Here is a 17,076-nt window from a genome sequence, read left to right on the forward strand (position 1 = left end):
ATTAAGTGCCTGAAAAAAATTTTTTTTTTTTTTTTATCAGACTAGGCTGAATAACTAAAATTTTTTTTTTTTCTGCTTAATGGAGTCTATATTCTAGCTGAGGAGTCAGACACATAATGATGATGAAAAGGGCTGAGTATCATCATATAATTTCAAGTGCAAAGTGCCATGGGACCTTGTGGAAGGAGGCATATCATTCTATATAAATTATATCTTGAGGTGCCAGACTTAACAGTTTGATCTTTATAAAATGAACCCCCCTAAGGTGTATTATGGAAACCCTGGTGGCACAGTGGTTAAGAACTACATCTGCTAACCAAAAGGCTGGCAGTTCAAATCACCAGGCACTTCTTGGAAGCTCTATGAGGGCAGTTCTAATCTGTCCTTTAGGGTCGCTATGAGTAGGAATTGACTCGACGGCAATGGGTTTTTTTTTTTTTTTTTGGTTTAAAGTGTATATGGAGCCCTGGGGGTGCAGTGGTTAACCAAAAGGTAAGCAGTTCGAATCCATCAGCCACTCCTTGGAGACCCCATGCGGCAGCTCTACTCTGTGCAATACGGTCGCTATGAGTCAAAACCCAACTGATGGCAGAGGGTTTGGTATTTTTTTTTTTAAGGTGTATGCAACCTACAGCACCCGGTATTCCCAGGCGGTCTCCCATCCAAGTACTAACCAGGCCTGACCCTACTAAGCTTCCGAGATCAGATGAGATCAGGTACGTTCAGGGTGGTATGGCCATGGTATGCAACCTAAGTCAACAGATACTCCTCTCTGTAGTTTCTAAACATTACTAGGATCCAAAGACAACTATTTTTCTTATAGTCTCCATTTCACATGAGACAGAAAGAAGCTAAGTAGCTAAATGTAGTTTTCAAGGAAATTTTTCCTATGTCTGCTGTTTCTAACTGTCCTTTCCAAAATAATGACAAGAAATTATAAATCAAGTTTCGTTCATATGTTTGTGGAGAAGGAGAATGTTTCTTATCCTATATAAAATTTTGAGCCTCAATTATGTGCTACTAAGGAAATAGTGGATTAAGTCTGGATAGTTGCTATAAAATAAAAGGATAGATTTTAATTTTGTGGAAATTTAAATATAATAAGGGGAATAACTGAAAGTTCAGATGATGAGAGAACATCTAATTTTATCATTAACAGATCCCTAATAAATAAATTTTGATTTTGTTTTATTAAAAATTCTTAGGGAGTTTATAAGTCTTTCCTTGCACATGGTATATGTAAATATATATCCATACATATATATAATTAAATGGAAAATGCTTAGGGCATCCTGAATCCTTGGGAAACGGTCATGTCTTCCCTAAAGGCTGGACACTGTGAGGCTGCCTTGGGCTCCTTCATTCAATACAGTCAGCTGGCCCTGATTTGGGAGGACTGCCTAAAAATGAGGCACAGCCCAGAACTAAGCCTTCACTTCTGAGAGAGCAATAATTCTCTGACTCAGCCTCTCTAGCCAGAAGTGGCCCTTTCCAGAAGAAAGTCTAGGCCCCTATAAAACATCCTTTAAGAATATTCCTTTTTTCCCAGAGATCATGAAAATCATTTCCACACAATAAGTTATTCTTTAATTTAAGTGGGTTTTTTTCATTCTAGCTCTGAGACAGCTTGAAGAACTGGAGAAGAAAGAGACTTAATTCAAAATAGTAATGATGATCATGATGGTGATAATAATAACAATAATAATATCTCTTGTGGTATTCTTAGTACATTATCTGTTTGTCTATCTACCCACCTACCTACCTATCTATACATCTAATCTAGCACAACAACTCCATGAGCAATAGGATCTACTGTTATACCCGTTTTATATAAAGGAAACTAAGACTCCGAAAAGTTAAGTACCTTGACCAAGTCACACAAGTAGTAAGTGGTACAGCTGAAATTCAAGGTCAGATTGTCTGGCTCTAGAGTCCATGCCTTTAAACACTATACCGCCTCAAGCACCAATTTTACTTTCTGTCACGGCCCTATAAATAGGAAGGCAGACTAGGTCTGGCATCCTACCTTGATAAATATTGTCCTGACGTGAGATTTGCAGTTTCCACGTCCATGCAGTTCATCGTGCTGGGAATGAGAGCAAGCTCTGGCTGGATCATTGTGGCTGTGGCTACAGCTCTTGCAACCAGCTCCATGGCATCCTGTACGTAGTACTCAAAGACAAACTGTGTTGTTCTTCCATGAGCAATGAGTCCTACGGGCAGACCTTCTGTCCTCAGTTCCTCCACATTCTGGGAATCCCCCAGCACCCAGTGGAGCTCAGGGAGTGTTACCTCAAAGTGGGTGGTGATTTGGAAAATCCGCCGGATACTTTCCATGTGGCAGCCAAACATCACCATCGTGGGTGTGCTGTTCTTAATGCTTTCAAGCTGCACCTGCAGGAAGCTCAAGAGGTCCTCGGTGGAGGAGAGGTTGGCGGTGATGGTGATGACAGAGCCAAGGTGAAACTTGGAATTATTCTGGGTAAGGAGGAGGAAGTCGGTGATGTTCCAGTCTTCCTGGCACAGCAACAAGCTAAAATTGTACCAGTTGTTCATGGTCAGGATTGAGACAGTGACATCAGCATCAGAACTTAATGAATTTTCTAAACTCAGTTGTAGGTGAAGGGGATTCTGTGTTTAAAGATATGAAAAAGAAGAATTAGAAAGCATTGGCCAAAGACTATTAACAGAGGGCATTTTTTATTTCTTATACAACTTAACTCTTTTTTTTTTTCCCCTGCAGTATACAAATTCCCATCATTGAGAAAACCATTCTCCTTGTCTGATGGGACTGCTGAGTCCTTATAACTGATTCCCTGGTAGTTTCTGCTCAGAGTACTAGAAGGCAGACGGTTCTTGATATAAATGTCTGGGATGACACAATCATACACTTGGTCTTAGATTTTTATCAAGCTTGTCTACTTCCTCACACACCCCTTTATGCACCTCATTTCTTAAATCACTGTTGTTAGCTTATTTGTTAAGCTTTACTCTCAGATGGAATAATTGAAAGAAATTACTTTTGCTTTCTTTCAAAATTAGCCTCAGAGGCATCTTAACAGAGTGCAGGTGCTTGTGTAAGGACAATACAGAAAATGGATGTGTGGTTTCCTAAACCTCTTTTAGCCCCTTAAGGAAGGCTCTTTTAGCCCCTTTCTTGGGATAATTAGCAATATATAAATCAAGGTTAGTGTTTAGTCCCATACCGATGGCTCAATTATGTATCTATCTGTATCTACTCAGATTGAATTCTTGCTGTGAAAAGTGTGCCATTTGAATACATTTATGAAACTTCCATTACAATTTCATCTACTTATGGGACTCACCAGCTCAACGAAGGAAAAGTATCTTATTTGAAAAGTCACAATTATTCATCATATAGGTGAAGTGGAAATAGCCTTTAAATAAAATAAATTTATTTTTTCTCCCTGAGGGCACACCTTTAATATATTCATTTATAACATGAGCATCCTGAGAATGTTTAGCACAATGCCTTACATATCTTAGATGCACAATAAATATTGATTAAATTGAACTAAAAATTTTTCCATTAGGCCGTTTGTGAGAATTCACCCAGCATTTAGGTGGATAATATGTGTAAATAAAGGGAGAGGCCTTTCACAGTCAGGTTTAATGTCCTTGTACAAAAGGAATGGAGAGTGGACTCTCCCTACCCCCCAAAAATGTGTAGCAAGAGATAGGATTTGAGCTGAGCTTTGAACTCTTTTGAAGGATTGAAAGGGTTTTGATATGAGAACAAGGAATGAGCATTCCAAGGGGGTTTACAGGAGGGAAACTATGGTCAAAGACAGGAAACAAGGGCAATTATGGTGGTCCGTAAAACAGAGTCTAAAACTTTATTCTGAGAGTTTGACTACTGTCCTTCCAAATTAAGCTTTTTAGCAGGGATTTTAGAGGATTATCTGTGGGCAGCATTCATCAGGGAGAGGGAAAAAAGCCTTTTAGTATCTAGATTAGGGGCTAAGGGTTTGAGCTGAAAGCTCAAAATCTTTTTTTTTTTTTTTAATTAAAAAAGATTTAGTGACAAGATTGAACGTGGGAGGCAAAAGAGAGGGCGGGGTCAAAAGCCAGGAGACAGTCGCCAGGAAGTAGCTCCTGGTTTCCAGATAAGCTCTTTAGGTGAGAGGTTTGGTGGCTTCACTTCCTTGCTCCTACTTTTGATTTACATAATTTGTTCCAGAAAGTTCCTTCTGTCTTCCTCTTTTAGCTTCCTTCCTTTCCTCCTTCCTTTTTATTTCCGTCTCTGCCTTAACCCGCTTCCCAAAGCAAAGAGCAATGTAAGGCAAGCTATACATTTAGCTGGAAGGAACAAATTATTCCCAACTGTTTTCTTGGCCTCAGCTCCCTATTCTGCTGCCAGTTTTCTTTCTAAAACACAAATATGACTGTCATTCTTCTGTACCATAACCTCTGAATCACCAATAGGACAAATCTCAAAATCAATAGTATGGTTTAGAAAGCCATTCCTAGTTTCCAGATTCACCTCCAGCACTTCCAAACACACCAAGACAAGTCACACTGAACAATTTGTTTTTCCCATATTAAAACCAAAAAAAAAACAAACCCATTGCCATCAAGTCGATTCCAACTCACAGTGACTCTATAGGACAGAGTAGAACTGCCCCATAAGATTTCCAAGGAGCAGCTGGTGGATTCGAACTGCTGACCTTTTAGTTAGCAGCCGAGCTCTTAACCACTGTGCCACCAGGGCTCTTTCCCATATTAGAGGCACAGCTTTTCACACCTAGACAAATCTGACTAGTCTGACTATGCTGATCACTCTGCATGAGGGAAAGGATTTGCCTGCATTCATATTCAAGAGCTTCAAAACTCAGCTCTCTTATGCAAATTTCCAGAAACTTTTTTTTTTTGTAGTGTTTACTAATGTTTCTGCTGCTGATCTTTTCCTTTTCTCGAAACATTTTTGCCCTGTTGATTTCCCACAATGGTGAACTGGATTTTTGTTTACTGCATTTAGTTCCTCTGAGTGCTGACCAGGCAGAATTCATCGTCTCTTATCTGTGTCATGGTGGCATTTTGTTCATCCGTCTATTAAAGAACTCCACACTACAGTGTAACTATTTGGTTAAGTGTTTATCTTCCACACTAGACTGGAAACTTCCTTAGGACAAGGACATATCTCAACCATCTCTTTAGTGCAGTTCATAGCTAACCGGAGATAGTATTTGTCAAGTTGGATTTCTCTTTTGCTTACCACAAGTCTTGTAAGTAAACTCAAAGACTGGGAAGAAAGCCATTTCTAGCAGAGCTTTAAGATACATAGTGTACCCTCAGTTGGCACAAAGACCCATCCAACAACTACCTCCAGAGGGACTCACTAAATCAGCGTGTGAGAAACAAGCTGTAATGAAGGCAGGGGTGGGAATGTACTAGTGCCATCCTGAACAGAGGACTGAAATTAGGCTACTCAGATTAAGCATTTAGCACCAGACAGAGAAACAAATGTATTTGACACAAGAGAGAGACATGGGTGTGAAATGTGGATTCTGCTAATGGATAATGATTAATCCATAGACTCACACCAGTCCCTAAAAACAATTCTATTGAGGAATTGCAGATGTTGAAGTCAGTCCGTTCACAGACTTAAAGGGCCCGATTCTTCAAACAAATATTTACTTAAATAGTGGTTTACAGACATCTAGTTAAATATCATTTATCTAGCAGCATCTCCCAATTTCTCTCCATATAATGATAAAGGCAAACACGCACACACACACAAAGATATAAAAACTTATAACACTAAAATTCAAAGCTGATAGTAACTGGTTTGCCAAAATCTGGAACAAAATTAAAGAAGACCCGTGGAACCAAATTGAGAATCAAAAGCTCTGTCCGACATGTGGTTTGCTGTTTGTAAATGACCAGATCCATGCACAACCTGAAAGGCGGTGTAAAGCTTTTTTTTTTGTTTTGTTTTAAAATTCACATTGTTTGCCTACTAAATCAGACCTAGAAACAGAATAGCCCAAGAAGCTGGAACCCTCTCTCTACTACGCAGATAGACTGGTGCATTAAACTTATTAATGCATTAAATTTATGTAAATTAAAATACACAGGATCAGGAGAGGGAGGCAGAAAATAAGAATTTAAATAGTACTGGTAATTCTCATTCCCCTGAATGAGTGTATTCTTGATGCAATTTCCAAAAACACAGGGCAGAAAGTGTGGATGGGGAATGGTGATGTTGCTATGCACTCATGGAGTATAACCCCAATAAGTCAAGTGCAGAGTTGGAGGAAGACAGGAATCATCAAAAGGCAATGTGGTGGGTTCAGAGTGTCAGAAAATCACTGAGGGGTGTAGAGGAAGACTGCTTAACCTGCTATGGATCACAGTGTATTTATAACTAATAAAATATTCCACTGACATAAAAATCAGGCAGGCCAGAATGGTAAGAAATTCTGGAAAAAGAAAAATGACCAACACACCTTACCTTAGCGGATACTCAGACACAATAGAAAGTGAGATTTTAATAAAACAATAATAATTAAAACAGGGAAGTACTAACAAAAGGATTGACAGGTAGATAAACGGAACAGATGTTATTAATATGTAAAGAAGTACCTAGATTGAATAAATAAAATTAACCTTATAAATGGAAAACAATAAAGAAATAGAGAAGATATATATATATTGTTTGAGATTAAGAGTAGAGAAAATAGATTATTTGGAAAAATAATATCATTTAAATTCCAAATTCCACCAGATATTAAAAATAAATTCTAGGCATTTTCTAGACAAAGTTTACAAAATATAAAGAGTATTTACTGATCAATAAGAAATAGAATCCTTGACTGAGCACTCATTCAATCAATAAAAATACTTCTAAGCCCCTACTACGTGCCATGTCCTCTACAAGGCATTTTCTGTCATCTATACTCTACTGGGTGAGAGAGAAACAATATATAAGTAATTAGATAAATAAAAAATGCTTTATATGATTATAAATTATAGAAATTACTCTAAATGAAACTAACTGGGTGTAGCAAGTGTGACAGAGGGGAAAACAAGTCCCAGGAAAAGTTTAATAATTATGATTAGTAGGGGTTAGTAAACTCAAGTTTTTTTTTTTTTTTTTTGTAAGAACACTCTCTAATTGGGACTTCAGAAAAAAAATAGGGAGTGTATTTGAAAATGACAGATCATCACATCAGTAAGTACACATAAAGATTTTATCAGAGCATATGCATTTAACTAAAAATACGGTCTGATTTTGATCATCCACTCTTCTTTTCTGGGTAGTATCTTTTTATTCTCAGATAATTGCTTGGAGCCACCACCTGCTTCTGTATTGCCTGTCTTTGCTTCTGCATTGTCTCCTCCAGTAGTGTCTACAATGTTCTTAAGTCCCAAACTGTCCTTGCTGGCTCAGCCCTTTCTTCTGCAGTAAAGCTGAGCTTTCCTCTCCACTTCTGAGAGGCAGTAAAATACCTTGGTTAAGGGCTTTTGGCCTAGTAGTCTGGCCAAAACCATTGCCATCATGTCAACTCCAACTCATAGCGACTCTATAGGACAGAGTAGAACCACCCTGTAACGTTTTCAAGGCTGTAAATCTTTACAGAAGCAGACTGTCACATCTTTCTCCCACGAAGTGGCTGGTGGATTCAAACCTCTGACCTTTCAGTCTGCAGCCAAGCCCTTAACCACTGCACCACCAGGGCTCCCTGTCAGGCCAAGGTATGTTTAAAACTTGACTGCTTCATTTATGAGCTGTAAGGCCCTCTACAAGTCTTTTAGTGTCTCTGAGTCATAAATTCCTCATCTCTAAAATGAGAACAATCCTACTTCCAATCTTATCAATTCATTCTGAGAATTAAACATGAGTGTGATAATAAATGGAAAGTGCCTAGCACAGAGTGAGGGCCCAGTAAGCAGTAGCTGTTACAATTAGCTTAGAGTTTACTCCTTGTGTTGGAAGTACTTGCTGAAATAACTGCAAAATATTTTTCTCTTTGCTATTGCTCTTTTCTCTACTTTAGGTCTATTTTCACTCAACAATCTCTGCAATGGATATCTCTTACTAAAACCAGTTACATGACTGCTTAGCAGGAAAACAGAAGCTCTGTCATGCTGGGAGAGGCTATTTATTTGGGAGATATTGTGCCCACACCAGATGCCCCAAACCCCCTCTGTCTCTGGTAACTAGTTACAGTGCCAGTATACAAGTTAAGGACTTGTTCGCGCCAACTGCTGGAGATCCCCCCATCAATCTTTGTTCTCCCTGAGAGCACAGGTTCAGCTACTTTCCGGATCAGTAAAAATTTCAAAAACAGGATTGGTGCAGAAAAGAGCTTGCCAGAGAACTTCAAGATATTTCCTGACAGAAGAAAAGAGGTAAGGAAGCCGGGTTTGCTTTCAGAACAGAGAAAAGATGAAATTCTCTCAGCTCTTTTCTGGGCAAGCAAACCCATTTCATTTCATTTTCTAGGCCAAAGCTCAGACAGCTCAAGTGAGCGTAATATTTCCACTACTCTTAACAGAGATGAAACTCTCTTTCATAAGTCTGCTGATTACTAAAGGTATTCAAGAGCTCAGAACAGGTTTTCTACACTGCTAACTCTTCTCCTCAGTCAAAGAGGCTGTGGAAGGCTTTCTGTTTCTCATTACCGCACACCTCATTTGATTTATATCATAGAGAAGTATTTTTAATTCTGAAAACTAAAGCTTATTCCTTTAATATCCCAGGCTTTTAAATAAATTAACTGTTTTTAGGGTTGCATTAAAAATTCAGGCCAATCTAAGGCATAGCCCCTGCCCAGAAACTATAATCTAATGATAATAATACAAATGAAGAGCTAGTACCTACTGGTGTCCCTAGTGCTTTATGCACATTACCCTATTTCATCCTCGAGATGTCCTCATGAGGCGACCACCATGATTAACCTCATTAACACATGGGAAAATTGAGGCTCAGAAAGGGGCCGGGGTTTGTTTCCCAAGGTCACACAACTACCAAGAAATAGGGCCTGGATTCAAAACTCACTACTCTGGACTGCTCCTTCTACTTGGTAAGAACAACAAGTGAGGTAGACTCTGGATGTTTGCAGATATAGTATTTACAGTACCAATTATTTGCAAAGGATCCTAAATCCCCACAGTATGAAGTCATTTTTAAGATGTGTCCTAACCTTAAACCAAAAATATCCCCTGAAGTCTTCAAACCAAACGATAGTTTAGCTTAGCTAGTAAAGAATGTCTGCCTTCAGCCTTACGCTCTTTTAAAAACTAGCTACATGGGATCAAATTGACAATAGCAACTCAAAAGATTAGATAAGAACCATAGGAGGCAGTGAGTTTATGTTAATGGAGGAGGAACAACTCAGAAAAACAGAGAATGTTTGCACAACTAGAAGAATGTAACTGATGTCATTGATTTGTGCATGGAGAAACCGTTGAGTTGGTGTATATTCTCTCAACAACAACACGTCGTAGCATGGATAGAATGCGCCCTGTGTGGATGGCCCATGGGAGCCTCTTTAGGGCTTGCCTGCTGCCCAGTGTGCACATAGCTTCCCAGCTGTTTTGTTTACTGACCCTCCCATGTTCAGCAACTTGATAAAATGATAAAAAAATTGTGTTTCTTCATTAACAGTCTCAAAAAGAAAGCCAGTTGTGTAACTAATAGCAACAATTTTTATATGTTGTAGAATTAGAGAGGTTGGAAAAGCTCACTTGAATTTTTCATTTAGACTTTGCTGAACTTCACCGTGGAAACTATAATCCATAATGTATGGGGATGCCAACAAGTATCTCGGCATGTATCCCTTACAATGTTTGCGTGTCATATAAAACAATAAATAACAGAGCAGTTCAATATTATATTTTATGGTACATCTATATATACATATATAGATGTACATAATATAATATTACAGACTTGTGGCGCAGTTGGCATACTATTGCTGATCATGCTGGATGTGGTCTGTTTCACTGCAGCAACATGGTGAAGGCTGAGAGGTGCAGGGACCTGGAGTTGAGCCCACCTCCTGGAGTTGGGCAGACACTGGTAGACCAGCCCAGTCTCAGAAGGAAGAATTTGTGGTTGGCATGTACAACACTATCTCCACAGACAACCAGCTGATTTATTCATCCAACAAAACATGTTGAAAGCCATTACATGCCAGGTCAAGGATATAGAGACACCTGTGTTCAGGCAGAAGAAACGGCACAAACATACACGTGCTACTTTTGAGCCAGCCCAATTCTTTCGAGCCCCAGGCAGATTTCCAGAAAAGGAAGTCAGGGCCCTAGAAGGTCTGTTTGTGGCAATTGCTCAAGCCTCTTGCACTGGGCTCTCGATCTTGCATTTTTTTCTCATTATAGTTCCGTCTAATTATTGATACTCAACTCGTTCACCTATATTCCATTCCACTCATGCCTTTTGTTCTGAATGATTATACTTCCTTTCCCTCACCTGAGTCTTGGTAATCTTGAAAGATTTTGGCTGCCACTCACTCTCTGGACCCTATTCCCAGCCCACTCATGTAAGATATACTCACCCAGATGCAACCTCTGGGGCCTAGGCACTGCCAAAAGTGTATGTGGGGATGAGAGGGCTTTGATCATGGGGTATAATGTAGCAATATGGTGGTCTAGAGAATGCAGTCAACTCAGACAAGATGTCTCAACCCAGGAAAACTTAATCCAGGGACAGGCAGTTATTGGAAATGTGGGCATTTGACATCAGAAAAGACTATCAGCATGCAGCAAGGTCCAAAACCTTGGTTTAGGGCTCATAAACAAAAAAACAAAACAAAAAAAAAACAAACAAACCCAGTGCCGTCGAGTCGATTCCAACTCATAGCAATCCTATAGGACAGAGTAGAACTGCCCCATAGAGTTTCTAAGGAGCGCCTGGCAGATTCAAACTGCGGACCCTTTGGTTAGCAGGTGTAGCACTTAACCACTAGGCCACCAGGGTTTCCAGAGTTCATAAAGTCACTGCAATTCCTAGGAAAGTCTGGAAGAGACAATATGATGGAGAAAAGATGTTTGGATTATAGCTCTGTCTTTTTCCAGTTCTGTGTGTAAGAACTTGTGAAAATCACTTAGCCTCAACGAATTTCATTTTCCTCTTCTGTGCAAAAAAGAATACTACCTACCTTGCAAGGTTTTTGAGGATTAAATAACATAACATATATAAAGCATCGGCACACAGTAAGTACTCAGCAAGTGGTAGTTTATAACGATGGTGATGAGGTTGATGGGATTAGGAATGTTATACTCGGAGAAGTGAAAGATAAATAGTGGGAGTACATTTGATTCACTCAACAAACACTTAAGCGCCTATTTTGTGCTAGGTACTAGGTACAAATGGGCTACAGTAGTGAATGAGACCAGGATGGTCTTTGCTTTCATGGGGTTTAAAATGTAGAGGTTAATGTTATCAGCAACAAGACACAAATTGAGGAATAGTCTAGGAATAAGGCAGCAGGCCAATGACAAAAAATAGGGCCCAGACTATTTCTTGGGTTTGAGCCAGACTAAAACCAATAGTGATTTAATACTGAGTTTTATATTATGAGGCAAATATCTTCACAACCTTCCTGCTTACATTTCGGACTAGCCCTGGGAAATGGAGCAAGACTAAGTCTGCAGGTGGAGGTCAAGGGACCATAGATGAGTGGGAAGGGAAGAGGGGGTTAGAAGTCAGAATCTGACAGTTGGGTAAGCTTCATTACTTTGCATAGTGCCTGACACATAGTAAGTACTTGGTAAATATTAGCCCTATTACTATTATATTTTTAATAATAATTAGCACATTTCTTTGTGCTGGCATAATCAATTCTTTCCTGATGACTCGCAACATTGTGATGTCAGCCCCAGTCACTGTGCCTGCCTGCAGGTCCACAACGTGCCAGGGGGTTATGGAGTTAGCTAGTTTCCAGGTCGACTGAACCAAGAGGAACTGAGTTGGCAGCGATGTTGATGATCTTGTGCCTTTTTACAAAATGCATTTTTCTCTTTCAGCGTCAGTTTATCTACCATCTTTTTGTTGTGTTAGTGTGCCTGCCTTCTCCAGCTCCTTGCAGCCCCTCTTAATAGACTTTGAGCTAGAAAAAGAGCCTAACAAGCATGAGTAAAGAGTAAGACTAGAAGACATCAAAGGTCATACCCAAAGCTTTAGCTATGTGGAGGAGGTTGAGGACTGGATTTGAAATCAGGATTGTTGTAGGCAAACTTAGACGTCCGGTTCTTCAACTGTAACAGGACAATAATATTATTTGTCAGCCAACTACTTCAGGGCAATGTGGGGACCACTCGATATTATGCATGTGAAAGTGCTTTATAAAGTGGAGTTGTTGTTAGGTGTCACTGAATTGATTTTGACTCATAGAGACCCCATTTGACAGAGCAGAACTGCCCCATAGGGTTTTCTAGGCTGTAATCTTCACGGAAGCAGATTGGCAGGTCTTTCTCCCTTGGAGCCACTGGGTGGGTTCAAACTGCCAACCTTTTGGTTAGCAGCCAAGTGCTTAACCGTTGTACCACCAGACTCCTTATAAAGTGGATAGAGAGCACTATAAAAGTGGGAGACATAATACATGCATCTGTCTCCTGGACAGTAGGGATGGTGGGATCAATAACCTGGAGGGTAAAGGAGGCATTTCTGGAGTAGAATAGTAAATTGGTATAATTTTCAAATTCTAATGCTAACCTTTCTTCTTTTACACTACAAAGGGCAAGATTATTTATTAAATTTTAAGAACTTTTGGAATAAAGATGTTGGTTTAAGAGTGATTTTAGTTCCTACTTCACTACCTAGTGGGTCAAATTAAGTAATATTTGAACGAAATACACATTTCTATGTATCAGCAGTTGGATGATTTACAAGATAATTAAAATTTATCGAAGTATTCAAATTACTGTTATAGACACTCTCGGAGACAAACTCTGGCATATTTTTTTATAATGGGAACTATTGAAATGTGCACCAGATAATTAAACTATCTAGCATGCATGCAAGGTAAATTTCCAATGGAAATTTGATTACTTTATGCCAATGCAGCTTGAGACTATTATTAAGATATGGCTTATGTCACATGCTAATTTGCTTTATTACATGAAGAATGAAAACTCAGCTAAACGCTGACTATTTTTATTTTTAAATACCCTCTAGAACTGACACCACGGTTGACATAAAATTTTTTTCTCAAATCTGTAAGCCATTTTTTATTGGTAGAAGTACATATTCTGTACATTTAAACTACTGCTCAACTAATTGTGATGTAATCTGCCTTTTATATTTACTGGTTTATCAGCCTAGATTAATTTCACAGTTATTAAATCACTTTAATAGCATGCTGGCTTCTTATTTCATTTGGAAATTTAGAAAAATTTATGGACTCACATTCATTGCTTGCTACCTGACACTGACCTGCTTAACACTAAAAATAGTATTAGTACGCCATTAAATAGCATCTCTGTAAATTCCTATTTCTGCACTCTATTTCAAAACTTGTGATCTACTAATATGATTAAGCTTTGCTGCAATGACATTTTCTCACTTAAATTGCTAAGAGTACATTAATATAATTAATATTTGTGCTTTTCAAATCCTGGTTCAAAGGAAGAAGGCACTGGAGATGTTATATTTAAGCTCTTAAAGTATCTGGTCACAGAGGCAATCCTTCCCATGAATTAGTGATCAAACCCAAAGGTTCTTTAAGCAGTTCTGGTGACCTCAGGTCCAGGACAATGAATCAGTAATGAACAGGTCTACGTTCCTTCAGGAAGGTCTATGTGAGCACCATGACTGAATATGAAATTTAAAAAGGCCTGGCTGGCTAGTTTCCAAATTCTATGATTTGAGTTATGTTTTGGTCCTGTGGTGAACTCACTTGTCAAATCATTGTCCATATCCATTCAAGCCCAGTATATTCAGATAGGACAGAAATACTAAGTTTAATTGATCCACCAAAAACCAATTAGTATACTTATGATTTTATTATTCTGTTTGGAAAGGACCTTAAAATTCACCTAACCCAAGCTCCCATATAGTTTATGAACTATCACAAATTAAGGGTCAGGAATGAATTACAGGCGTGTCTCTTTTTATTACAAAGGTTAATAATTTGCTTAATTGAGGTGGTCTGTCATTATTATAGTCTTCAGTGAATATGACTGAATTTTAATATGTATGAATTTCTACTTGTGTTTTATTATACCTCTGGATTTTGAAAGATCGATTCAGGTTCAGCCAAAACTTTCACACTTGAATACCTTTCAGTAGTTCTTAAGCCAACAAGTCTTTTATAAGAAGGATAAAGAGCACTTTGATTTATGAATTGACTAATGTACGTTCTCCATGTGACAGACATATACAACAACATCATGTTTTGAGAGCACAGAAACATTAATTACTAACATATTTAGCGGTAACAAGAATCGAATCAAGTCAAATGTGTTTTCTGGATTTACATCTGATTTACTCTATGAGCCCTGAAATTATCTCTGTCTAGAATAATGTACTGTTCATATATATTCATTCTGTTACCATTATTTAGCATCAATTGGCATTATTTTCTTTGAAACTCTTGTATATTATACAAAAACTTTTAGGCTTCAAAACGGGAAGACTCTCCAAAGACGAAGATTATGTTTTTTAAGTGAGTCCAGGGAGCATAGACCCTGAAAGAGGGCAGGGGCCTTAAGAGGTCTTCATTATTTCACGGGGGAAAAAAAAAAGTGAGAGAGAAAATTGCTAACCAGCATCTCAAAATGCTAGCTTCACAGTATTGATGATTTTCTCTGTCCTTCCTTTCTGTGCCCTGAATGATCCTGGAGAGTTCTGATCAGAGCAGACACATGCCCGTGTACTCTAGCCCTCATGCTTATCTCCTTTGAAGCACAGCACTGACCTCATGTTGCCCTGTTCATTCAATTGCCTAAATGCATCTTAGCTTCTGATTACCCTGGAAGCCATTCCCCAAACCTGGAATTCCATATCCATGTGTAGGATGTTTTTTCTGCTCAGAAAGAACACTCTTATCTCTCTCTTCACATCACTAACTTCCAGGCATCACTCAAGTCTGTGTTCAGCCTTTTTATCTCCAAAAACCTTCTCTGATTTGGCTCAGCCCCCAAGTTGGATTACTTGCCTCTCTTATCTGCTGCCCCACCATTCTCTGTACATTCCCCAACAATTTATTACATGGTATAGTCATTACAAGGAGCCCTGGTGGCACAACAGCTAAGCACTCGGCTGCTAACTGAAAGGTTGACATTTTGAACCCATTCAATGGCCCCGTGGAGAAAGACCTGGCGATCTGCTTCCACAAAGATTACAGCCAAGAAAACCCCATAGGACAGGTCTACTGTGTTTCATGGGGTCACTATGAGTTGGAATTGACTTGATGGCATCCAACAATAACCACAACATAGTCATTACGGTTTCTGGGTGTTGGAGACAATTTGGGCTTGACTGCTAACCTAAAGGTGGTGGTTTGAACTCACCAAGTGGCACTGCAGAAGAAAGTCCCAGTGATCTGCTTCTGTAAAGATTACAGCTAACAAAACCCTATGGTGCAGTTCTATTCTGTAACACGTGGGGTCACCATCAGTCCGAACCGACTAGACGGCAAGGGGTTATAGCCAATACGAGTTGACTCATCCCTTCTCTGGACTGACTGGAGGCAGACAAGCAGCTTTTCATAGCAAAATCCAAGGTAAAGGTGCCCAGAAAATAACAGACTCACAGTGAAGTTTTGTTGGTTGAATGAATAAATGTTGATTTGTAGTTTAGATTTAGACAGAGAAGTCTAACCTTTAGCTGAGGTGCATGTGTAATTTTTATGAGTCATTTTCCTTCCAATTTGACTAATATGGTTCCTCTCTAGAGGCAAGAGTAATTATTATCTGCTTTCTCATAAAATCTTATTGTTGCAGATGGCACAAATCTTCTCTGATGTCAATCAGAAAAGTGGCACCTGAATGCTGAGCGGATTGACAGAATTACTCAAGCACATTTATGCTAGAGGTGCTGGTTAGAAATACAAGTCCATCATGATAAGCACAAACTCAATGTGTCAGTCTGTTTTCTTTATGCTAAAGATGGTTTGGGAGAAAATATTTATTGTGCTTTATAAATTATTCATAATTGATTTTAAGTACTCAACACCAATGTGTTTAAAACACGATTCAATGGACAAAGACATCAATATTTGGGCATCCTTTCAGTTATTTGTTATCTAAAGTGAAGTACCATTAAGTAACAGGAGAAATAGCTTTGAAATCAGTGACCAACATAGAATGATATCCTAACAAAGTAAAACCGGAAATGACAGTCAATGGAGAAGACCGCACTAAAGCAGAGGACAGATAAAGGAAGATGACAGTAATTTTATCAGGACTTAAAACACTCAAACTTGAAAACTCGCTGCCGTCGAGTCAATTCTGACTTACTACGACGACATAGTAGAACTGCCCTGTAGGTTTTCCCAGGCTGCCATTTTTACAGAAGTGAACTGCCACATCTTTCTCCAGATGAGCAGCTGCTGGGTTCGAATCACCAACCTTTCGGTTAGCATACCAGTGCTTAACCACTGCCTCACCAGGGCTCCTTATACTTAAAATAACAACCTTTTATTATGCATAACAGAAAGTCCCTTAGTATTTTGCATGAAAAAGAAAGTAATTAGGATCTGTTTGGAGCCCTGGTGGTGCCCTTTGAATCCACCAGCGGCTCCTTGGAAACCCTACTGGGCAGTCCTACTCTGCCCTACAGGGTTGCTATAAATTGGAATCGACTGGACTGCAAGGGCGTTGGTTTTTTCATTTGTTTTGTTTTTGTAGCCTCTGTTTACTTGAATTTAGAGACACCCTCCATGGCACTGAGGATCAGGAGGGGGCACATGGATAACTTCAGTATAGGTCCTCCTCTCTCCTCTTCTCCTCCTCTACCCACCTCCCACCCCTCCACTGATCTGGTTCTAAATCTAGGGTATATGATGGAAGTGTGAAGATGGTTGCTCTTTCTCAAGGAAATAAAGTGCAGGTCACTATGACCTGAAGTGAGGTGACCCCAGAGTTTTT

The 17,076-nt window shown here is 39.1% G+C and overlaps 1 protein-coding gene and 1 pseudogene across 1 annotated transcript in view; both read right to left on the bottom strand.

The window, feature by feature from the left end:
• GRIN3A (glutamate ionotropic receptor NMDA type subunit 3A) overlaps positions 1-17,076 on the bottom strand; it is a 206,772-nt gene that overhangs the window by 137,345 nt on the left and 52,351 nt on the right. The window contains exon 2 of the mRNA XM_049896140.1: positions 2,027-2,631. Coding sequence (XP_049752097.1) covers positions 2,027-2,631 — 605 coding nt within the window. The remainder of the gene's footprint in view (positions 1-2,026; positions 2,632-17,076) is intronic.
• Positions 626-744, bottom strand: LOC126083459 (uncharacterized; annotated as a pseudogene).

Source organism: Elephas maximus, chromosome 9 (genome assembly GCF_024166365.1).
Source record: "Elephas maximus indicus isolate mEleMax1 chromosome 9, mEleMax1 primary haplotype, whole genome shotgun sequence".
Classification (NCBI taxonomy): domain Eukaryota; kingdom Metazoa; phylum Chordata; class Mammalia; order Proboscidea; family Elephantidae; genus Elephas; species Elephas maximus.